The 25,667-nt window shown below is 35.0% G+C and overlaps 1 protein-coding gene across 1 annotated transcript; it reads right to left on the bottom strand.

The window, feature by feature from the left end:
* Positions 1-295: 295 nt before the first annotated feature.
* On the bottom strand, positions 296-24,301 carry LOTGIDRAFT_72750 (hypothetical protein; the record flags this gene model as incomplete). Its single annotated transcript, XM_009064193.1, has 4 exons — positions 296-409; positions 1,765-1,940; positions 3,500-3,549; positions 24,177-24,301. Coding segments are annotated over 4 exons (465 nt in total), but the record flags the coding sequence as incomplete, so codon positions are not given.
* Between the last annotated feature and the right edge of the window lie 1,366 nt (positions 24,302-25,667).

Here is a 25,667-nt window from a genome sequence, read left to right as displayed (position 1 = left end):
ACACATTCACTGTTTAGTTTTTTAAATAACCTAGTCTCATATATACCTAGGTTATGAACACATTTGTAAAATTCGAATCTTCGACCTAATCGGATTAATCGAATGAATTATTTTGTTCTTGAAAAAAAAAGGAACCAACACGCCAGCCTGTCAACAACGCAGCACAACTATGTACACATTTTACATACACATTCCCATCGATTACTATCGATGTCTCTATCAAAATACTCAAGGCAAATATTGTAGTATAGTTTTTCTTCTTCGTTGTTGGAATTCATTAAAAGCTCATGGCAGCCTTCATGATATGACTGATGTATTTGAACAGATCTGACCACGCCTGTTCCATTTCCGGAGTCCACTTTTCGTCCACCACTGGCTGAATCGCCCAAATAAACTGAGGTCCAATTAACTGGAAAATAAAAAATGAAACTTGGAATGATGATGAATGATAAGGACAAAAATTTGTCTTAAACCTAAGTGTTGTTTCTATCGTACTAATACTCTTTTGTTTATTCAATCCGTCACTGATTCAGGTAAGAGGGGCTGACATGGAAAAAGTGTCTAGTCGTTCGGATGGGACAATAAACCGAGGCTACGTGTTCTACAGGATGTGCACGTTAAAGATCCCTCGACAGTTGGAAATCGAAAAAGAGCAGGCTAAAGCCGCTATCCTGGCAAAAGTTCCCTCATTGCACCTTGCATGGCATTGCCTGTCTTCATTAGCCCATATGGTGCAGAAAAGTAAAACGTAAAACTCCATTCATTTCAGTTAATTTTCTCTTTTGTTTATGAATATATACACAAAACAAGTCTGCTAGAAGGTCAATAGAGTTAATCAACTGTCAGGAAAGTTCCTGAGACGGTTCCGACAGGAAGAATATTTCCTTATTCCTGCTATTCCGTTTTACAAGTACCGTGAAAAATCATGTGTGGAGGATAGTCATTTAGTAGTCATGTAGCGAATGGTTCCATAGGACATTGACTAAAATCGTGTTTCGTGTGTAGATTGCTTTTCTTTGGTTGACTCCTTTAGCCATTGCCGTGTTTACAAATATATTAAATATTTATGAATTTCATGTAGTTCCGGGGGAAACCATGCTGGGAAGAAATGTGGTTTAGGTATTCATTAAGCGAATGTTTACTCTGAATTCAAAATTCAGATCTAGATACCTCATTTCGTTTTCGTTTCCCTATGGTTTCCTATACCCATCGCTGTGATTATATGTTCACATAGTCCTGGGGAAATCATGAGTGTAAGATATATGTATTTGGTATTCATGTAGCGATCAGGATTCTGATCAAAATGCAGGTAAGGATGCTTCGTCTCGTATTTATTTTTCCTGTGGTGGACTAATTCAGCAGCCATTGCGGATGTACAAGTGACCACACTTCCGGGAGATATCTCAGGATGGGTACAAGGGAGGATATACCAGCTTAGTATGCAGGTGTTGGACGACAACCCGAAGTCGAAACTGGGAAGCAATGTTGACGTGATCTGTCGAAAATTACCGGATGGCATTAGCCATATGTAACCACGGGTGTAAAAGGGAGAAAATCGGCAGAGGTGATTGGGAGTGTTTGGTTTCTCTAATCCCCGCTTTTTTGACAGCTTCCCATAACCTTCTACTCTCTGTCTTGAACAATTTTTTATCAATTTGGGAAATAGTCTCTCTGAATAACTTATAACTCTTATCAAGTTCCCATCTTCAATCTATACGTCACTAAGATTATGTTGACAGAGCCAAGTTATTTTAATCTACTTACATCTATGTAGTCGACTTTTGCGTTGTACATCACGTGACGAGCACCAAGATCGCTTAACATCTGTTCCAGTCGTTTTGGATCTTCTATATTAGCTAGACTTTTCTCCACCGTCCCCATTACTCTGGTAGCGTGAGACTTTAACTGTTTACTGTCTTTTAGATCATCTGCTGATTTACCTGAAAAAAAGAAGGTAAAATTAGTTTTGTTCTTAGGACTTCCAAACATTGATAAATACAAAATCACATGAAAAAGATATTGGTTTACTATGTAGATGGAACAGACAAAATTAAAAGTGTCCCCTTTTGTGATAAAAGCAAATTTAATCCTCGCTTTAACATGGTTTTCATAAACAGCTTTCTTGATTTTCTTTTATTGTTTCTTTTTATCAAACGAGTAAAAGCGAAACAGAGGGGTTCTATCTATTTTGTTTACAAATGATTTGCAGAGGAACTGAAGAGGCATATCACCAGAAGTTAACGGAAGGATGTTGGTATCCTTGAAGCGATGAACCTTGCTTGAAGCTCGTGTCGGACGTTTATCAGATCTAAATAGACAGTATGCCACTGTGCGGACGTAATATGATAAAGGGATGCATTTGTCTAAACATCTTTATCAAGCAGTCAACAGAATTTATATTAGATTTGGTAACTTCTGAGATGAATTGTCAGTCTACGTATATTGAAATAACAAATAAGGGAATAATAATCAAAATTAAATGATCTGTACGACAGACAAGGCTATAACATGCAGAAGTGACGACAGGTCGATTTGCACTCGGCAATCCTTGATAGTTTCTGTAAAGCTAAATCTTGGAGAGCTCTGGCGTAACTTCCACGGTAGGCCGTTTGTTTGATCAGTTCTTCATAAAATTGGCAAAAAAGTGACAGTGTATCACAAAATATCATTTTGTTTTTCTGCTAAAAATAGAGACTCGTATGCCTTTAATTGCTTAAAGCAAACCGCAGGAAATTAGTTTTGTTTTTTTAGATTCATTAGATTAGCTAGACAAAATCACGGTTTGTCAGGAAGGATGGTTAGTCACCCGAGGGCGTCAATCCGCTAAACATCGCTTGAAGTTAGCATCAAGAATGAAATTATCTTATCTTATTGTTTTTACAACCTAAAGCTGAAGGATCGAAGTGATACATTCATCTAATTATTACTCAGTTTAACTAAGAATTTTTTTTTTGGAAATGACAATATAAGACGTTTGAATTGTTTAAAAGGACCTTTATCATAAGTATTATCATAAGTAGGCTTTATAATTGATATATATACATCAAACAAAAGATATAGGGTGCTATGATATCATCAATTTAATGGTGAAATCGCCTAAAAAGAAGGCGCATTTGAATTGACTGTATAGCTAATTGCTCATACACTTGCTGTATGAAGGTGACTAATTTTGATAGCATTTTACTATCGACGAAATCGAATGAAGCTTCCGCAGAAAGAACGTAATGAAATCAAGTGACAACCAGCCGAGCAGCTCTAAAGTTCTGAATAAGCTGTAATTTCTGAATTTTAGAATTTTCCAAAGGAAACTGTTACAGTTATCTAATCTGGATATTACAAAACCATGAACTATTTTCCCTACTTCAGAATGGTGGCATATTTAAAGATTTCTTATAATCAGATAAGATGTGGGTAGTTTGTAGGTGGACATTTGAAAACTTCAATTTGACGTGTCTGAACCTGTCTGTACTATTATAGTTGTATAATAAACTATAATTACCTTTAAAGGGAACAAAAACGTCTTGAACATCTGGCTGGGTTTGAAACAACCTGAAAATATAAAGAAAAATTTTGTAGACTGGGCAAATTATCATTATAGTGGTCATTGGTGAACGTACGGGCTATCACCAATAAAATCTTCATAATCTTGGAAGTAGCCTGCCAGTAAATACCAAAGGGCTACAAGCAAGGCTTCATCTTGAATGATAGCATTTCATGAACCTCCAGTTTCGAAATTCGTCAATTATAACTATCAGAGACCAGAAGAAAAGCCAGGTTGCGACTAGTTTTGTCAACAAACCCGGCATCCACATACGTAATAATTGGGTGCCAATATGTCAGAATTAACTGTTTAATACTACGACACAAGTCCAAGACAAGTCGACCTCAGTCATTCAAGGTCAGATGTAGTGTCGGGGTGACCTCGTTTAGAAGCTGAAAGCTACTAGAAGTGTTATCAAGTTTTGCACTATTACAAAGATAAACGAACTTCAATACTTTTTAACATGAATCGATCATAATATAGTGTCCTACTGTTGAGATTGACAGCTCAAAGTAGTATTTGATGGTCCGTATCCTTGCCTATAGCCATAGTATGACAAGTTTTGCGATAATATATACTTTTTCTAATACACATTCGCTTCAAGGATCTCACTTATAGCAGATCGGTGAACGAATGCATGTAACCTTTTTTGCCAATATCGTTCTGAAATGAATTTCAGAAAACGCTTAGTTCGGATCGAATGAAATTGTTTGTAGCTGACAGATCAGTATTCTTTGACAGGGAGATGAAAATCAAGCCAATCCCTGTCAGTAGTGTTCCCTTGTAAAATTCGCCGTATTACACACTTCTTGGCATTGCCTGTACCCATTACCTCAATCAGCAAATTAAAGAAAATGTTTCAGATACTGCTCATAAACTCAATTTGTGTTTAGTTCATTCATCAAGATTAGCAATCGTCACTAAAGTACAAATCTGAATAAAAGAAACCGTTAAATGTAAGGAGAAATAGTAAAAAACCTAATAGCTCTATTTTATGAATTTCTGTAAATGACATGAAATCCCTTGGGGTTATTAGTTAATTTATTATTTTAGTCCAAGACAATTTGTCCATTGATTTACTTCCTATAAAAAATAAGACAAAGGAGAGTAAAAATAAATGTGATCGATCGTTCAGTTCAAGAGGTTATTTAGCTTTATTCAGGAACAGTTTACTCTAAATAGAATTTCAACTGTTATTCACGTTAGGTTTTTAAAGAGGTTCTTTCAGACTAAAATTGATAAAACAAATCGATCTGCTGTTCTAAACTCTGTTAAATTTAGATGGACGTGTTTGGTTGGTGAATGGCGAGTTACTTCCGCTTCTAGTTAACTGATATCACAGACTAGGTAGTTGTTGGTAGATGACAAGTTACCGCCACACGGACGTCGTCATATTCTTAGGTATATAGCAAAATGTTTTCTCCGTTTATACGGGGTGTTACCATTTCAAATATACAGATAATAACATTGTAAAAAGTAATTGATAATACTTTTGTGATGCCAAACTCCAGTGCACACTTTCAAGATAACGGATGAACAATTTCATACAAGTGAAAAAAAAATGATAATCCAAGGTTTGGGTCTTAATCTTAATCATCGATAGTGTAAAGCTCTGATAAATATCGTGTTAAGTTTTTTCTATACATCAGTTGTTGGCCTTAGGGAAATCAGGATATCTTGACTATTTTGAATACAGCACAATCAAGATTTATTTATGATAAATAACAAAGAAAAAAGCTACATCTTTCTATCCTAAAACCCCACAGCAATCCATAATCTCTTGAATCTCTAGAACTTTGACTCTGTCCACATTTCGACAGAAAAGTTCGATCTTTAGTCGCCTGAGAGACGCTCAGAGAAACATGTACCTCCCATTTTAATATAGCAATACCCACCAAAATGCATGTAAACTTCACCTTTTGTTTCGATAGCAACGAGCAGAAAATGCCAGCAAGTTTAATAAAGTTTAATTCTGTTTCTGTCATATCGAGCAGGATAATTTGAATATAAAGTGGCAATTATGATATCGGCAGCAAATAAAAATAGTATAACTTTCATTTTATTTGTGTATTGCGTAATGGTTTGGCTGTGAGTTCATTGGCCATTCTTAATCATTCAAGTTGGGAAAGATCTGTGAAAGCCATGGAAACTTTGACTATTTACTTGGGTTGCTGTTGTTCCAGAATAATTTCTTTATTACATATCAAATAAATAAAAACACTATTATGTATATTCTACTCCTTTCATTAATTTCTGCAAGGTTTCATTTCACATACAGGAATCTTTATCAAGCATACAATATTACATATTGCTTAAGTAGAACACTAAGCAGGCTGGGGGTACAAATAGGGGACAGACAGACCTAATGGAGGGTGGGGGACACAACCTTCGTGATTCAAAATGCAGCAGCTCTATGGCAGCGCATATGCGCAGGCCCCAAACATGAGCTTCTGAAAGGGTTATCCACAAGAAAATATTAAAAATATTGAATTGATTTGGAGCATTTTGATCTATTTTTTAAATTTGTTAAAAATGAGGTGGGCTGGGGGAACAAACCACAAACCATTGTACCGTCATTGGCGCCAACGTTGACACTAAATGGTTGAACGCCTTATCACTTCTCTCACTTGAATTCAAGTTTCACCTTTTAGGACCGATAACAGTTCTTGTGCAATCGAACTAATTCTGTAATTACACATAAAACGAGATTTCTAATTATCAGACAACTGTAAAATCTCCCGGAATTAGGCCAAGTGTGATAAAATGGACGAGTTGAAGTAATGTCTAATTAACAAAATCTAATCAGTCCAATTTCACTAGTGACGGGGTTATTCACCGTATAACCCAATTACTGATATAGTTGTCCAACTTTTACCAATATTTTTTCAATAATTCTCGACTGTTTCTGTAAGTGAAGCTGAATTAATTTCATATGTTGAAGAGCACCAGCATTACTTTTCACGGAAGACAGTTTGAAAACTTCTTTGTCTTGGAAAATTGAAGGGTTAAATTTACGAAAAGGTCAAGAGAAATTAAAATAAATAGTAAAGATTTCACACAATCAATTATGAATTTGGTTTTAACACAAATTGGCTTGTTGTCTAATCAAGGGTAGTTCGCTGAATTTGACACGTGCTCGCTAACCTCTTTGTACAGGGTTGGGTCCCAGTAGCCCTGTGAGCCGACGAAAATCTGCGGCTAAGACACAGGCCGTCGCCGGTCTGCTTATTAAGCCAGCTGGCCGCCGCCGATTTACTTCCAACGGCGCTCGTTACTTCTAATTTAACCAGACTTCCCACTTGTCTTGTAGTTGTGTTTTACGTTATTTGGAACAAAATGTTGAAATTCAGCATTTGTCTTTTTAGTTAATGAATTCATTTTGCATTAGAAGACTACGATTCCTCTTCATGAAACCGGCCAGTCTTAGTCAGAGAGAATCATTCAACATCTGATATTAGTGGCACTTAGTGCGAAAGGTATGTTGTGCTCAAAGCTGTGGCTCGCCAGTTGGTGTTATGCCAAGCCAGCCACAGCCACAAAAGGTGCTGGCTTTGCTGCCGTCAGCTGATACAACCCCTCAGTCAGTCAAAAATTGGTTAACTGTTGGCTCACGGGTCTAGTCACACCTGAGATAGTGCCTAGGGTTTCCCATAGTCAGTGCAGGTCAGACGAGTTGACTAGTAAACGTATCTTTGACAGCCACGTGAAGACACGCGAAATATATCCATTGATCAACTAAATTAGGCAAAGAGTAGAACTTCATTTTATTGCTCTTAGAACCAGTCCAACATAAAGTGATGCATCAACTTATGGGAATTTAATCGACCACCTTCCGACCTATTTCCTTCATGGCACACAATATCATAATATAACATAGTTCATCTTCATTACCCTACTTCAGTCAATTTAGACTGGATGCCCCAGTTCGTTTCACACTATTTAGTATCAAATCCGATATTTTTATATACTAGATCTTGTGGGAATCAAAGATATTGATGGATGAACCGGAAACTCGATAGGAAGTCACAAGATATCTAAATGAAATATAACAAATCCAATAAAAATAGTCGCGACTGTTACTGAGACCTCGGTCTGGCGCTAATTCTTCCCTTCACGCGATCTTACAATTTATTTATGTACAGAGTTTAAAAGCTAATTCTTTAGATAGTCAGATTGAGATTACTGTAAAGAGAAAGTTTGGACTCTTCTCATCATCACAATATCAAGCTATTACGAACTTTTGCCTAATACCTTGACTTCATTGAGTTCTTTTCTTGTATCACAAATTTTTGTTAATGATTTGATTGAATTGTACGCTAGCGAATACAACCAATGAGAGCCCTCGACAAAAAGTCTGTAAACCATAAGCCATCTTGCATTTTAGTTAAGCTTGGAGTTTGAAAAGCTAGTCATTCGGTTGGTAAAGATTTGATGATTCAAGAGACTATTAAGTGAAGAGATTAAAACGAGGTCCACCAGACCCCGAAAAAATTCTGGCAATCACATTACTGCATCTAAACACTGTACACCATTGCCCCTGCAGATATATTACTTTCCCCCAAAAAATCAAATCTGGCTACGGGCATAAGGTAGATTAAGCAGTAATGAACGCAATAAAAGTATAGCTTCTATTACTATTTGTCTACCCAAAAATATAGTGAATTGATAGCGTATGCTTTGTCAGGCCAAGTTGTACACAGCTCGACAGTGGACACAGTGGATGTTGAACTCTGTTGAATCAATATTTAACCTTTATTACCGATGGTAGTCTACAAATGACCGGGCTTGGAACGTAAACGATGCCACTTATATATTACACCTAGGGCTATTTATACACTGATAATTTCAATATCAAATCATGAGCTGACACGAGGTCGTCTTTAATTACAGCCATGGTTATCAATTTTATTAATATTCTATGATAAATACTGTCATTATATTGACACGAAGAGCGACGGAAATATCATATCTTATAAAATAAAAATTGAAACTAATTAAATGCAAAGGCGATGTTCAAGAAATTAAAGAGCTCTCACACCATAGCAATCATCTATTGGGTATGGTTGCAAATAAGCTATAGAATAGCTTTATAAGTTTCGAACGCAATTCTCATACAACAGTGTTGTGAGTTGCGTTCGTAACTCATGACCACATTCGTTATTCGCAACCATACAAACTTAGTTACTCTTAGGAAAAAGCACTATCGTCGTTTAATCTACACCCCCTCTATGTGGATGCATATTATCATCACCTATATTCGCCCGTCCGTTCAAAATGAAGGCCCAGTGCGGATTTTAAGCGCTTTCAGAATATCAACACCCTTTAGGTCCTCTTATTTTCAAAAACTGGATATGTAGGCAAACGATCAAAATGTGAAGTTTCCGAAAATTTGAAATATTAACCACCTTGTTAATAGTGAAAATGCAACATCTCGTTATATAGTATTGGTCTGAATAAATCTTGGTATTTTGTTGTTTCACAAAATAAGGATCAGAAGACAAAGATTATCGTATCGGAATAGATGTATTTGGACGTGTGTACTATATTGTTCTGAACCTGGCACAGGCTGTCATTTTATACATCTTTTAATAATACATATTGACAGATCCTGTCGTGACTTTTAACATCACTGTTTAATAACACAATATTATTAAAATCAAATATCACAGAATTTAATAATAGAAAATTACATGTCAAAGCTATGACCGTGAACACCTTCTGGTGTGGCGTATGAATTGGGGGAGGTGAGGGCGACATGCCACCCAGAACCAAGACTTTCCCGCCGTTGTCCTGTCCTGTATTTATTATCATTGATCATAGGAGAAGAATTACCAGAGAGTCTCCTAGACTATCAAATCCGATTACAAAAACCAATGACGGCCCAGGTCGACTATCGGATACAATTCGTGTTACAAAGTAAAACAAGAGCAAGATTGCACATTCGCCTAAACTTAAACTAGCAAATAATCAGATTATCCAAGGTTGGCAGTCGTTGCCCTCTGGTTCTTCTTGTCACAACCAAAGCTTCCCTTAACCTTTCACAGTATCATCATCAAGTTACATGCGATCATTATAATTCTTACATTATGACGGTTTTGATGTGTTCATAAGGTAAGGTCACATGTTAGTTAGCTCCATTACGGTAGTGTTGGGGGCAAATGCCGTTGGTCACGCAGAGTGTGGTCTTTATTCTGGACCACTCTGCTCATGGCTTTCTAAACAGCATTAACTTTTGAGTCGAAAAATATTAGTGAATATGAGCTTCAACTTCTATGAAATCTAATAGAGGTCCTTGGTCATAACATACGAAACCATGCGGTTCTTTTATGGAAATAACACACAGGAATGTAGTTCACAGCCATTTCTAAGCCTTTAAATGTGATTCGAAGACTTTATTAACTCGAGGAAGATATTCAAAATGGTTGTGTACAATGTTCGTGTGTGTTATTTCCATGTATGAACCATTCGTACTTTCATATGTGACGATGTAGCACATTACAACTCCTTCAGATCTACTGATGGAAGTTTACGGTTGGTTGTGTCAACTACTCACCGCTACTCATCTGTATTGCTATTCATGTTATTTAAAATCAGTTGTATTTCTTTAGGGCTTGGTTGTCTATCACGGTCGTATCGTAATGTAAATAGGTCACTGGTTTCATTCTGAGATTCACCCCTAGGTAAATAAGATACTGATTGAAATTTGGAAAGTGACATCGTATTTCACCTGTCAATAAAAATATTGAAATTAACGGTCCTAGAACTTTATAATAGAATACTTTATGAACATTCGCTAGTGAGTTAAGATGGTGAGAACAATGACAGAGGCATACGTTTATATCAATAATAAATACTTCAGCTTTGTGGTTGTTCTTTTTCAAAATTAAAACAATAACAGTTACGTATACTTTGAAGTGTCCAAAATTATGAAAATGATTTGAAAAGCGAGATATTCCACATTTTATTCTTGCTAGCTATTGGGACACAAAAAACTGCTTTTGTGACAAACATAATTTGCTAGCTACGGCAACCTCAAGATCCAGCCGATAACCAATAAAGTATTAACTTAAGTCTAGATAACTTCGGCAAGTTTCCAGCTACATGTAAATGGATAACGTATTAGAATGTGGTTAGAGCCACCTAGTCTAAGTTGAACTAACAAAAAGATAATATTAACACCTATTTGGATCTACTTTTGGTATTATCTAGTCAATTGCTTGTCAAAGAAGTCTGTTCTATGTAAACATAACAGAAGCCGATTAAGATTATATTTATCGAGCTAAGATTAACTTTATGATGTTAACTTCGTTTTTCCAGTCGTTCCGACTCTTGATGCCAGTAATATTCAGAGTAAAACCTGTATGAACTGACAATATGGCGTTCAATTTGTCTACAAATCAACAAGCAAATAAATGTTTTCAAGTCGGTTGGTGCTAAGAAAGTCGTAAGTAAAAATGTGGTGACTGGAATACATTTATTTGAATGGATATACATTTCGCTGTTGTTCCAATCGATAGAGCAAAATGTTATGTTTCACAAATGAAACTTCTGGGTTCCGTTTGTCTACAATTACTTGGAATTCATAGAGATAAATTCTAATTCTGTCGGGTTATTAAAGTAAAAAATATATATATAATAATATATATTTATTTCCTTCTTATGTCTGTTACACAAACATTGAGTACTGCCAGATTCTGTATCTGTTAGAATGTCAACGATGAGAGGTAGAACGAACCAACAAGGAAGTTATCTTCCTGGTAATTTAACAAATATAAAATATGCCAAAAATAATTATAAGATATAATCGATCAAAGATTTAAAAGTCACATGGAAATGATAATCTGAAGAATCGTCAGTAACAATGGATCTATCATCTGAAAACATTTTTAATGAAAATCTCGACAAATATGAAGTATTTTGTCAATCGATCGATCCAGCAAGCAGTGATGTTGACATTATCAACTTACTTTTATCAGAGAATTGTCAATATCCAGAAATATCTGAAGTAATCAAGTCACATTGTCATCTTGATAAATACTTGAGTTAGTGTAAAAACACCACATATTTTTAATCTAAAGATTCGTACATTGAGAGAAAATATCTGTATAAAATAAAACGATGAGTTATGAAACTCGATTTGGTATGATTAGCAACCCCAATGTTAATCTCGATAAACTGAAATTGTACCAAGAACAATTTATTGGTTCCTTTAAGGCGGACGTTATCGGACTGCTACAGTCGATTGTGTACATGAAACTGAAATTGCGTCATACATGCAAGTTAAACAATGATAACTGACAGTATGTCGAGGACAGCCAGTACAAAAAATAATTGTCATCTGGTTTTGATCCACTGTGCAAATGATGAGGATGTCAGGTTTCCTTTCACTTGATATAGAGCTGAATTAACCTATAGGCAAACTAGGCAGCTGCCTTTTGGCCCATGGAAAACTCGGCCCATGGAAAACTCGGCCGGCCCATGACAAATTTTGTAACAGTAAAAATTATCAAACAGTTAATAAATTCCCGCAGGCACATCGAAAATTGTCCTACTAGGAACGTGATGTGTGAGAATCGACTAAATTGTTTGAGCCTAATGGTGATGAATGCCAATATCGTGCATACGATTGGTGCTGATGAGCTGAATGATCTGTTCCTGAAAAAAAAAAGATCTCAAACTTCCTGCCATAAAATTGTAATCACACCATGCCCCCTCCCTATAATGAGAAATTAGGCTCTCTACCGTTCGTTTGTCTACGGCCCAACAAGGCCAAAATCCGCCACTGACCTGATACTATAAACAAATGTAGAAAGGAAGAACAAAGTGTGCACAATGTTGGAACCAGGGATATACTTTAAACTTCAGTAGCGACGCAGGCTGAAATAGGTCAGTTGTCTGAAGATCGCACAGCGTGAAACTCTGATAATTAATAAACCAAGTGGTAACGATCTGAACTGCAAAACGAAACCCAAAGTCCAAACAAACATATTGGCAAAACATTAATAGCAGCTAATAAACTTTTCACATAAGGAAGTATATCAATTATAATTGAGATAATATTTCATAGTGTAAAGTGGTATTAGGTGTCTGGAAGAGAAAGCATACCCTGATTAACAACATGTTTCAGGTTCTACAATGATAACATGACGAGTCTGGCAGATAGTGATGTTAAATACCCGTTGGCTGCTAGTTTAAAGTCAATAAGAAGAAAATTGGTTGTAATCAAAGATCATAACAGTCTGATTCCTCCCAAACCTCAAATTCCAACATGTCATTGTTATATTCTATAAATACTTAATGATCGTGATTAGTAGGCCTTTACTTCCAGTCGTAAACACGGTTTTGATACGGTATCAACAATCATTTACTGGTGATTACTGTTTAAATAGTGTCTGATGGTAATTGGAATAGAATTTAACATCTGTAGAATCATATTGAGGGTATCTGTTTCTGGAATTTGTTTATTTTTTTGCACGTCGTTCGTGAAGATATCTTCATATGCATGTTTCTGTATTTTTTGTTGTTGAAATATTTCAGATGTTCCATGAGGTTCGTGAAGATAGCCAAATTCAAACTGGCTGACTGATAAGAGTTACCTATTGGCTTGTTTCTGAAACGTTACTAATATTGTTGTATAATTTTATGTGTAGTATGATATTGTTTAACTATATAATCATTTCTCTGAAATACTTCTATTTCGACATGCAATATTCATAGTTATTACTATCCTGAATGGTCCAAAGACATTAAATCCTGTTTTACGACTTGTAGTAGAATATTTGGTTCTAATGCACCGAATCATTATCACAAGTCTTAGATAATCTTTAATGGTTCAATAAAATAGAAACGGCGCTTTACCTTGACTAGAATCTTTAAATCATTAGGCCTACTGTGAATCTTTGATCAAATAAAATGAAGATTTTGTTCTTATGCCTGATTTATTACTGTGAATTTTAACTTTAAAAACTTTCAAATTTTTTTTAACCAAAATGAAAAGAAATTTTGTAAGTCCTGATTATAGTTTTTGTAGATACGCTCTGAATTAATGTGTAATGTCATCATAGATCACAGGGTTTACTGGTAATCTGGTGATGGAGTTTTACATCTTTCACTAAGGTTACTCTGTCCTCAATCCATCATTCTCATGCTGTGAATCTTTCTTTTAAACTTTGATTGATTGATTGATTTGATTACAAATTTTAATTACTGATATATTTACTGTGGTAATTATTGAGTTACTGAAATAAAAATGTGTTTTTCAGTTTCGATTCCTTACCTATTGTAAAGTGGGAGGGGGTCGTCAGGGTGACAGGATTGCGTCATACATATCCGCTCACCCTCCCATAATGAAGGGATGTTAGAGCGATATTCTAAAAATATGTATGTGTTTTGGGTACACTAATATCATCAATTCGCACTATTCCAATCAGACGTCTATGGTTCCTGCAATTCCGCTAAAACGATGACGTCACTAACGTAAAAGGCCTTTGATAAAAGCAATATTTGCGATACTGACGTCAACAAACACTTAGTTATATTGGAATTGCAGGGGCCACAGACATCCGATTGGTAATTAGAATGGTGCAAATAGATCCTATCTGTATCCACAAAATACATAACAGATTTAGAAACTTATTTACAATTCCATTAAGTCAGTCTGACCCTATTGTACCCCAAGTTCCAGGAGGCTGGCGCCACCACTGAGTAACTTAAAACCAGATTGATGGTGACCTTGTTGCACTAATCGACCACTCTGTTACAATGTTAAGCTTAATAATAAGACAAGTCCACAATTAGTGATCTCTGCGTACCCATTTACAACTCTCTTCCATAACATTTACTTTACTAATTAGCCTTTCAGGATTATCCCTTGCTTTTCTAATGTTTTGACCACGGGGGTAAGAACTCAAGATAACTTAAGTATGTATGCTATGTGCAACACCAAACATTCAATCAATCCATCTTTAGGCGTATGAAAGGGATAGGCTGTTACGTACAGAACAGTGATAATTATTCACGATACTTTACTTAACACTTACCCTTGTATATAATCCTTTAGGGGTAGAGATCACATCAAATAACGGAACACAATTTTATAGTATACTACTCCTTACTTTTATTACACACTACGTTTCGACAATCTACATTGTCATCTTCAGGTGATTGTAGATTGTTGAAACGTAGTGTGTAATAAAACTAAGGAATAGTATACCATAAAATTGTGTTCCGTTATTTAATATTACCCTTGTGTATTGTTCGTATGTTGGCCTGGCAACCGAAGTACCGTTTTAAGGGTCATTTTCCTCTACATGTTCGTATAGAGTTGAAAGTATTTCATGCTTGGGACCTCAAAAGAATGTGGAAAATAATCTGACGATATATATTCTATTCAGTTTTTTACAATTACTCAGTATATTTGATCTATCTCGCTGTGGAATTTGTTTTTATCAGAATCTGCTTCCGCTTCCAGATCCGTTTCCGCGTCCGATTTCTGTCCATTAGCTTTAAAAAGTACATTAGTGTTTGAATGAAAGTCGCAGAAATTGTCGCCTGATTTCTTAAGTTTTCAACTTTTATTGAAATCGAAATTACAAAATAGAACTCTTTTCATATCAAAACAAATGTTACACAAATTTCGCTAGAAGTAACGCAATTTCCTGTTAAACGTCTCTTCAACGCGAAACTAATACATTTTTTTTACCGTTATCACTTTAGCAGTTAAACTCTGTAGTTAGGGCCGACATAATTAATATTCGTGATGTCAAGCCAGAACAGCCAATCAACACCGTAATACATATGTTTTGTTTTGTAAATTTGGAGACACACAAGGAACTCGTGAATAATATATGAGATCTTTCGGAAAAGTTTTCTCTTGTATAAAAGTGAACCCCAAAATACCAAACATTTATACAAATGTGAATCGCGTCAAAACTTTCTCGGGGTTAATAAGACCATGTCAAAACCCGTATTCGTGATACGATGACAAATGTGGAATAAACATGGCATTTCCCTAAAACCTACATATCATGGTGTTATATACAACTTTATAATGATAAAATAAGGGTCTGGTACAATGCTTAAAGGTGTCCCTTCAGAGGCTGAATAAGAGATTAAACTTGGAAAACCCTTCAAGTACAACCTTTAAAGTAAGAGTTAATACGAAGAGAAATAAACAATATAATGAGACCAATCAAGAAGAAATAAACGGATGTTTTAAACTGACTACCGTGGTTCTGGTCACACCAGGTTAACTATCTTATAAACAGACTGGAATACCGAGATCTGGTCGGCGACTGGACTTTGATTGATAAAAGATATTAATGACAATCATAACTTAACAGGCGTATATTCAGTCCTGCCCAGAAGCGGCGCCAATGGATGTACAGAGGGAGCCAACTTTTTGCACCACCAAATTGTACCCAACTTTATTTTCAACAAATTAAAAATATGTTTTTTTTTTACGTTTTGGGGGAACCCTCTCAGACTCTCTAGAGATCAAACTGTTGATTTTGACTTTGTGATAAAAGCTACATGTCTCCAACTCCAAGAACGACGTCTTTGAATGTCATTTAGTACATGAAATTGAAGAGTAGCTATTTGTATTTGTTTCAACTTTCGTAATAATACCGAGTGTTAAACACAAAATCGTATAAAGAGTACATTGTGATATTTTAATCACTTATAGTGCATTAGCAAATGAACCCTTTTTGTTATAAATAACGGCTATTGGTAATAGGGGAATATTCTTACACTGGGCGTTAATGATATTAATATTATGTAATACGTAAATGAAAGTGCCTTTTGATGATATACAGCTTTATATGAACTATTTGTGTTTCTAACAGAATGTTTTAAAGGGTTCTTAAAGAGGTTTTCTTAATTTTGTATGTGTTTGGTGACACTGATAGCATCAATTTGACGTCTTATTGAAAATGTGAATGGTGAAAATTAATGCTAACCGATACACATAAAAAATAAGAAAATCTCTTTTCGATCCCTTTTACGGGCGTAGCGTATGTCATATACCAGTGGTTTCCAACCTTTCTCAGCTTTCACACCCCTGGAGCAATCACCTGGACCTTTCACGCCCCCAAACATTTGTTTCATCCACATTTCCAGCATGTGTTGATGTGAGATGCTCACCTCTAGGGGTAAAAACACCCAAGGTTGGGAACTGGGGATGTAATGCGTTAATAACATTTATATAACTTTATATAAACTATTTGTGTTCCTAAGAGAATGTTTTAATACTAGGTATTTAAAAGAAGAGAGTTTATGTGTGTCTAATGATCGAGTTAGAAGGTTAAAGGCTATAAGAATATCTATAGTGGTTAATTAACTTTGTTAACAGATCTCTACAGACAACTCTCTTCATTCTTAATATGTCTCCTGGCTTCACATTAACTTTACTCTCCACTTCAATTATCATCATCCTTGATTTTAACATCAACATTAAAGTTCACCACATTGTACACGTGTTTGACCGTTCAGAAAGTGCCGAAGCACCACTGCTAAAGGGTGACATCAGATTTAACCTCAGATTCAATTATCGTCTGACACCTTTGATTTTAAGATCAACATTTAAGATCACCTCATAATACACGTGTTTGGTCGTTCAGATAGACCCGAAGCAATACTACAATGGTCGAACTTGTAAGAACCTGTAAAGATGGTGCAATGATACAGATGAATACCATAGTTGCACACGTATTGAGTGCATGGTTATTTCCGGTAAATTGGGAGATTGCTAATACACGAGGCACGGTGTAAGGGGCGATGTCCGTTATAGGACTTTCAATACAGTAGAAAATAAATAGAAGAATCTAATGCGGTGTATGGTGCGAGATTACCTAGTGACTACACGATGTACTGTGGACTCGATTCGGACAGGGTTGTCTTCTACTCTGTCGATAATCCTGCACCGGTGTGTGGTACTGGATTATCAATACTGTATAGAGAAAAGAAGTAAATATATGAAGTGCGTGTACAGACAGGATGCGGATCGTATCTTGTCTACAGCATCAGCAATCTTTCACCGGAAACCATGATCGTTTACTCCCATCTTTTAGTATCAATTCTATTGAAGAGTCGTACAGTAACTTATTAATTTTTCAAACATCCTATTGTCAATGAGAATATTCAGTTTAAAACAATTAAATCCGAGGGTATGATTGAAATTTGATCCATAAAGTCATCTATTTTAAGTCACTTTGATTTTATTTGTGATAGTAATCTAGTCGGATTGATGACAAAATGATCACAGACTGATATTGGTAAAACTATATTAGATGATATTCTAATTGATTTGGAGTAATTTATCAATCATTATGAAGTGACGGTTCACTGACACACTGGCAATCAAGGAAAATCGCAAGACAAGCGTATATATTTTTGGAAATTGTCATTATTCAGCGATTTCTCAAATAATTTTCGAATTGTGTAAATGTCAGCGATTCTATTTAATGCTGAGTTTCAACACTGCTTTTTTGACAGTATTACTCAGTTGGCACAGAGTTGGATTATTGTCTGGATAATCTGCTAGGATTTATATTCTTATCGCCAAAATGCATTTGGTGATATCTTCAGTCTGCTTTAGGTTAATCATATTTGGAGATGGGTGCTACCTGTGCAACATTACCTCGGTGTTAGTAAAAACAAAACACACAGTTTAGATATTTTCATGCCATGCTAAGGTTAAAATATGACAAATATAAGTAACAATTCTACAAAAGTACTTTCACAAATCGACATTATACATTTTGTCGTATTTCAAGAAAATTAATATTGACACAAATAGAAGAAATAGTTTTTTTTCTGACTTAATTAGATTAAAGACACAGTGGTATTTCCAACTCTGACACTTCATTGTCGCTTTTTACTGTTAATTTCTCGTGAAACAATCGTATTTATAGAGTTATAATAAGACTAGAAATTTCATCAATGACTGTTTTTTCAATGTTATTTTAGAAGCTGTCGAATCGCTTGTCATCAACGGCAAAATCTCGATTCCATTAAGTCTATAAACGCAACGTTTTTGCAATTTATTCAATTGGTTCAAAGGGGAAGATTTTCAGAGTTGAAAACTTATCAATGAATTCAGATGACAGTGTTGTTTTCCACAGATTGGAAGATGTCAATTCGCTTGTCACGCAACGCCTTCGAAATTTATTCAATGGATTGAGAAGTGAAGTTTTTCAACTTGTTGTTCATTTCTTGTTTAAATCTTCCGAAAAAAACCCCAACGTTTTTGAAATATAATTAGAAGTGAAAACGTATCAATGATAATTGATGACAGTAATTTTTTTTACAGGTGGTTAGTCATTAGTGGTTACAACTCCATTATATTAAGTCCTTAAATGTTTTCCATATTTTGTAATTTGTCCGTGTTCGCGATGGACGTTTTTTCAACGTGTTGCTCATTTGTTAAAGTCTCAACGGGCCATTATGTTAATTGTAGTCTGAAGCTACAAATAGACGAGTTTCTAATTTGAGATTTCTGTCTGGGGCATCCTAGAGACTAATTGAGAAAAACTGACAGCAAACTGGAATATGAACGAACGACTTTCGATACCTTATTAGACATCGAAAAAGAATGAGTAAGCGAGAAAATTCATCAACATGATTCTCGACGAGTCTTTCGAGATTTAGCTTTGCCCTAGAATATTACATAGCTCAAGAGATTAACATTGATTCTCTACGGACACAGTTTGTCCTAGAACAAGAACAAGACATGTTCAGAAGTGAACACCAGAGAAACAGACATCTCCAAGAGGATTGCGTCTGGTGAAAATTCGCTTAACTGCCTCTGCTGGACAGCGAAGGGAGCGAGCAAACAAGAAAACAACTACATAGATCTAAATCACTTCTAATGGGTTTAGTGTCCCTACGGAACGATTCGGTTAATTGAAGAAGGTGTCAATCTATTGGAGAATACTTAAATCGACCGACGGGAGTGAGCAAGCGACATAGCATCAAGATATCCAAATCAATTCAATGGACAAAGTCCCAAAGGAACGATGGGGATAATTGCTAAAGGTGTGAAGCTATTTCAAAAAACGATTTCTAGACGGACACAATTCTCTGGAACTTGCTTAGCCAGACATAGACCAGGAGTAGGCAGACGACAAAACATGATATCGAAATAAATTCAATGGAGTCCCGAAAGAACGATGGAGTAAATTGCATAAGGCGTAAAGCTATTTCAGTAGACGTATTACGATAATTAACTTTCCAAAGCGGCAAAACGAACACTTTCCAGTCTAACACAGCCTTTCCGCAACTTGCTTAGCCAGACATCGATGAAGGAGTGAAGGCAGAAAACATGATATCGAAATCAATTCAATTTAGAGCCCCGACGGAACGATACATTTAATTGCTTAAGGTGTGAAACGGTTTAAAAAAACGATATTAAAAGGGAAAAAACCTTTCTAGAACTTTGCTTAGCCAGACAACGACCAGGAGTCAGCAGACGACAAAACGTGATATCGAAATCAATTAAAACGGCCACAGAGTCTCGACGGAACGATGGATTTAATTGCTAAAGGTGTGAAGCTTATATTAACTATTACGATAATGGATTCTAGAGCTGAACTATCAAACCTGATCATCTTAACCATTAACTAGAGTTCAGGACTTATCGAATGCATTAGAGAGAGCTTTGATACATTAACAGGAAATGATATCTTTGTCATTGTTAGTGAAATGTTTTGATGGTACCAGTATGAGCAAATATATCTGTCCTGGACTATAAATGATAACTTTGTAAGTCTTTGTTAGTTAAACGGTTATTAGTAATTGTTTTATTGTCGGTCAGCTGTTATAACGATAAATCAACAATATGCCAATAGTTCAACGTACGGTTGAAATAGACCATACGTATAAACAGCTCTAGTTGAATATAATATGATATATTCCAAAAAAACACTTATAGCATTCTCTAAAAGAATGTCAAGTTGACATACCCAAAATACGAAATAATTAGTGGTTATATATATCTCATTTGGGTTTTACCTGAGCTATTAAACATCTCAATGTGGACTCCTGAGTGATAAGCCAGATGACCATCCCCAGCATTACTTAAAGAAACAACTATATTTTACAAGGATAACAATTTAGGTTCACAGTTAAGGATCTTTTCTTGGCCAAACCATTGCAACCATTTGAGGAAGCATTTACAATTTATAGATACTCCGAAAAAATATCGAACTTAACAACTGAAGTACGTACAAAAAGCTTCTATAGTTATGATGAGTAAACCTCGTTATTACTCAATAGCTGACCCAAATTCAATAAATGACAATGATAACAAAATCTATAAAAAGTGGTTGTCTAAATTCTGGATGGACTATGACAGCTTTAAATGAATAACAACATGACGATTATTAGTTAAGTATTTAATATAAACCGGGGAATGAATAGTAATTTTATTTGCTCAATAAATGATAGCATTATAAAGACTATAATAAACACTACAATAAAACATTATTAGGCTAAACTCGTTATAAACACAATAGTAAGAGTCGCTTTGTTATCTATTACTAATATAGAGATTACAATAATTGTAACAAAGGTTATGAAATGAGATGAAATGGAACAACGTCCTACTTTTCTACTCCTAAAAAAATCTGATTCGTTTCGTGGGTGACTGCACCTGCCATCAACGATCTGATTAAATAGTTATGCATCGTATGTTCTAGGTCATTCCATATTCAACCAACCAATTGTTTTGTTCAATTCCGTATCTTTGAGAATTCTGGGATATTCATTGGCTTTTATTGTCTAACCATTTTCAATAATGTCTTTGATTGGTGAGCATAAATCATGACAACTTTTGATGCTATAGATTAGAGATTCCATCGAACCCGATTGAAAGAAGATCATGGGAAGCAAGTGGAGTGTAGAATAAATACGAAACACAACAGCTAGATTATATTACCAGATTGTGTAAATTGATACTTTCTGATCAAAATGCAATTGGTTTATTTGCATACTTGAAAAGACCAACTATATTTAAGAATAAAATTGACATTATATATTCATTTCTGAATATAAATTAGACATGATTCAAAATACCGTAACAATGTTGGTTTTACCAATTAACATCACATCCGATTGGTCAATTTCACGCTGAAGAATCGTAAAGTGACCAATGAGAATGGATTATTAATTATTTAAAAAGAAGACAACAACAATGCGAATGTTCCCAAGAGTGTACGAGGTATGAAAGAATGCCTAATGATGAACTAAGAAGTATCCCCCTGATAGTTGTAAAGACCAGATTTAATTTGTTCAGCTTATTTGTCATGCAATATCAGAAAATTAGTAAACAAAATAAATACACATTCAAACATTGAGTCTATTTTTAATTTTGATCTATCGTAGGTATTCATTTGTGTTCTATGGTATTGTGTTTTGCTGTATTGCATAGTATCGTATCGTATCGTATCGTTCTATGGTATTGTATTTTGTTGTATTGCATAGTATCGTATCGTATCGTATCGTATCGCAAGTGGAATGCTTGTATTGTACTGTATTGCATTGTACTGGTACTGGTATCGAAGTACATCTCATGGTATCGAATAGCATTATATGGTATTGTAAGGTATCGTATAGTATTTTATGGTATAGTAAGGTATCGTATAGTATTATATGGTATAGTAAGGTATCGTATAGTATTATATCGTATAGTAAGGTATCGTATAGTATTTTATGGTATAGTAAGGTATCGTATAGTAGAAATGTCTTGGAAGGCAAGCAATCAGTATTTTATGTAATGACATTACTTCCGAACCATATAAAATAAAATTAATTTATATAATCATATTACCATTTTACCAACAAGAGAGAAACTTAATTTTATAAATAAACGCCTACAGAAAACAAAATTTCTACACTTTTAAACACTTATGTTATTCTACTGATAAAAGCTTTCATGATATTTTCTTTATCGATATACAATGCTGAACTACTCGGTGTTTTAAAAATCAAACTCTTCCGTGAATATATAAGAATATGGGAAACACGGCGAAACTGTTGAGGTTTATTGCTGATAATGAAAGAAAAATTAACAATTATGATGAGATGGCAAATAAACAAATCCAATCACTCATTGACTGCTGCAAGTAGTTATGACGACTGTTTCTAAAATGTTGTAAACATGACCAGAAAGAGATCAACGTATGCAATTGAAAACACTGGATGATATAAACCTATTATATTGGTGAAGCCAAGCACTGGTTAACCGCAAGCAGTTATGATGACTGTCCAAGAAAGATGTAAACACGATTAAGACCCAAGATGATTTAGAACTATAATGGTGATGAAGGTTATGTAATGAGACTTGAGTTGATATCCCTAGATGATCAAGTTGATGGTATATTATGAAGCCAAACTACAAGGTTATCAATATCGTCGTAACCGAAATTAAGATGCCCAAAAGCTATCAAAGCCATTGTCTTGTAAAAATGGCAGCTGTATCGTGATGTTTTAGAAAATGTTTGTATTAACACTTCTATTATTTTACTATCATGAAGATAGATATATTACGACAAATCAATCCCTCCTTCGAACATCTCCCTAGCCATCTTTGCCTCTTAATATCTCACGACCTACTAAATGATAGTACCACATTAGTACTGATATTAGATATTACTCCCACCGCTGTCATAGTATATCATCTAAATTACTATCTTCAAATATCTTTAATTTGCTACCTAATCATGATAATATAACCATCTAGAGGCGTTATTTCTTACTATTTCATAGTCTAATCATAGTACTATTACTAACTAGATGTTTTCACTCCAACATCTCATTGTCAATATCTGTATTATTGGTCGGACGAAATGGAGCTTTACATCTTTAATTTGGTACTTGATGGCGGTTATATAACCAGTTGAAGGGGCGTCACTTCCTAACATTTCTCTGTCCATTAAATATCTGTGTTATTGATATTACGAATAGGAGTTTTACATCTGTAATTTGGTACTTCATAATGGTTATATAAGCAACTGTAGGCGTTACTTCCAATGGTTTCTCTGTTCAATAACTATCAGTTTTACATCTTTAATTTGGTACTTAATAATGGTTTCTCTGTTCAGTTTATGTATTTTTGATATTACGAAACGGAATCGGAACTCCCTTTCGTCTCTTATTTCTTTATTATTGGTATTATATATTATTATAGAATCTAATCATATTGCAATGTAACCATCTTATATTTGAGATAACTAGAGGTTGTCTTTCCTACCATCTCTCATTTCAATATCCTTATTATTGATCTGACGAAATAGCGTTTTACATGTTATTGTTCTTTAGGGTATATATTTTAGAATCTAATCGTATAGCAATGCTACCAGTTGCAGTTAGTCTAAGAAACTTCAGTTGTTCACAGAATATACCAGTCGCCTGAGACCCTTTAAGCAATCTTTTTAATAATTGCAGGATGTAATAATAACGCTGGGTCACCAAATCATCATATACTTTTGACATTTAACCATATGACCACTTTATTTGATTTTGATGCGATTTGTTCACTAAACTCATGCCACTGACCGTTCGTGCGTCGGCTCGGTGTCGGCTTTCATCCCCTATCACCTCCACCCATCCAAAAAAATAAATAAATAATATCCCTTACCTCATGAACATGTCGACCCCAACTTTATCCAGATCTCCCTGGACGATTTGCCAGGACTCCAGGACCAGCTCTTTCTGTCTGTCTGTCAGGGAGGGTTTCGTTTCGTCTTCGTGGGGCTCACATTCTATTCCGTTAGTTCCGTTCGTACCCGCATGTCCATTTGAAGTGGTCAGATACGTCTTACGTGTCCCTGATTTCGATGATTCGAACTTGCCTTGTTTTAGTTTCGCCTTTTTGGTGTTGACACATCCCATTTTTGTTGGAATGTCGGATTCAAAGTTTGTTCACAAAAGTTTCATCGGTTATTAGCTCTCAGAATTCATGCTTAGCTGTTAGTCTTTAAAACTTTGACTAGTTCAAAAACACTTTTCAGAACTTTGTTTCAAGACACCAACTATATAATTGAACTTTGTTTAGGAACTTCGGCACCTTATTGGTAAAAGTTTACAGAATTCACGATAAGTTCCAAATTCTCTGATTTACATTCTTAAGCACACAAAGAATCACTAATAAAGTTTCAGTCCACGACACATTTCACGATTTGTTCGTCTCAATACAAACAATGTACCATTAAATCAACTTGGGTGTAAATTAGAGGAATCGGCTTATACTCTACGATAAGTCAGGCTTTGTTAAGTTTCTCGTACCTTTGACAATTTACTAATGCCGCTAAATACTGTATAGTGACAGATCTTAATCAGATGTTGAATTGTCTACTAAATTCCACAGTAAGGTGAAATTATTGAACTTGATGAACCCTTCTATGTTTACCAACACTGGAAAAACTGGTTTGAGATTAAAATTTCAATATCGTTCGATGTAATTGCCCTTTGGTTGCCGATATCGAGAAAAAAAGAGTAATATACTTTGCAATTATTGCTCTGCTCAGTTGAGTTGTGCAAGTGTCAATTTACATGCAAATTCTAATAACCTAATAACTTTTTAACCTTTGGGGATGGCTTGCTGTATTAAACTGCAGTCCTACTTTGTGATATTGTTGATTCTCCTTAATCTGACTGTATTCAAATTCGTATACAGTGAATTACATGAAAATTGTAATCTACAGTAGTGTTTTATCTTAAATCATAAGTCGCTAGCATTATATCATAAACATCGCTTTAACTTATACTCATTCGTATTCTAGTATCACGCCAGTAATTTGTTGCTTTCTATTAAATCGTTATAACAACGCTTGTACCGATTGACTGCCGAATGTTTCAAATAAAAAGCATGCGTTTACAAGTTCAAATAACTAAAAAATCACAATCATTTCTTGTAATAAACTTTTTTAATGGAAATAAACCTCAGAATCTAACAGGCAATCAGCTGCTACTTATTATGAAAGTTTAAAACTTTCACGGCAATTATTCTGTATTTTAATATCCTTTTCAACGAGTTTTCCTCGATAAATAATTTTGTCACTTGTCACAAATCAGAAATACAACACTGTTGTATAGTTTTATAAGTTCCTTACGTTACGATGATTCAAAA

Source organism: Lottia gigantea (genome assembly GCF_000327385.1).
Source record: "Lottia gigantea unplaced genomic scaffold LOTGIsca_61, whole genome shotgun sequence".
NCBI lineage: Eukaryota > Metazoa > Mollusca > Gastropoda > Lottiidae > Lottia > Lottia gigantea.
The sequence above is the reverse complement of the archived record's forward strand: the minus strand, read 5'-3'. Positions and strand labels throughout refer to the sequence as shown.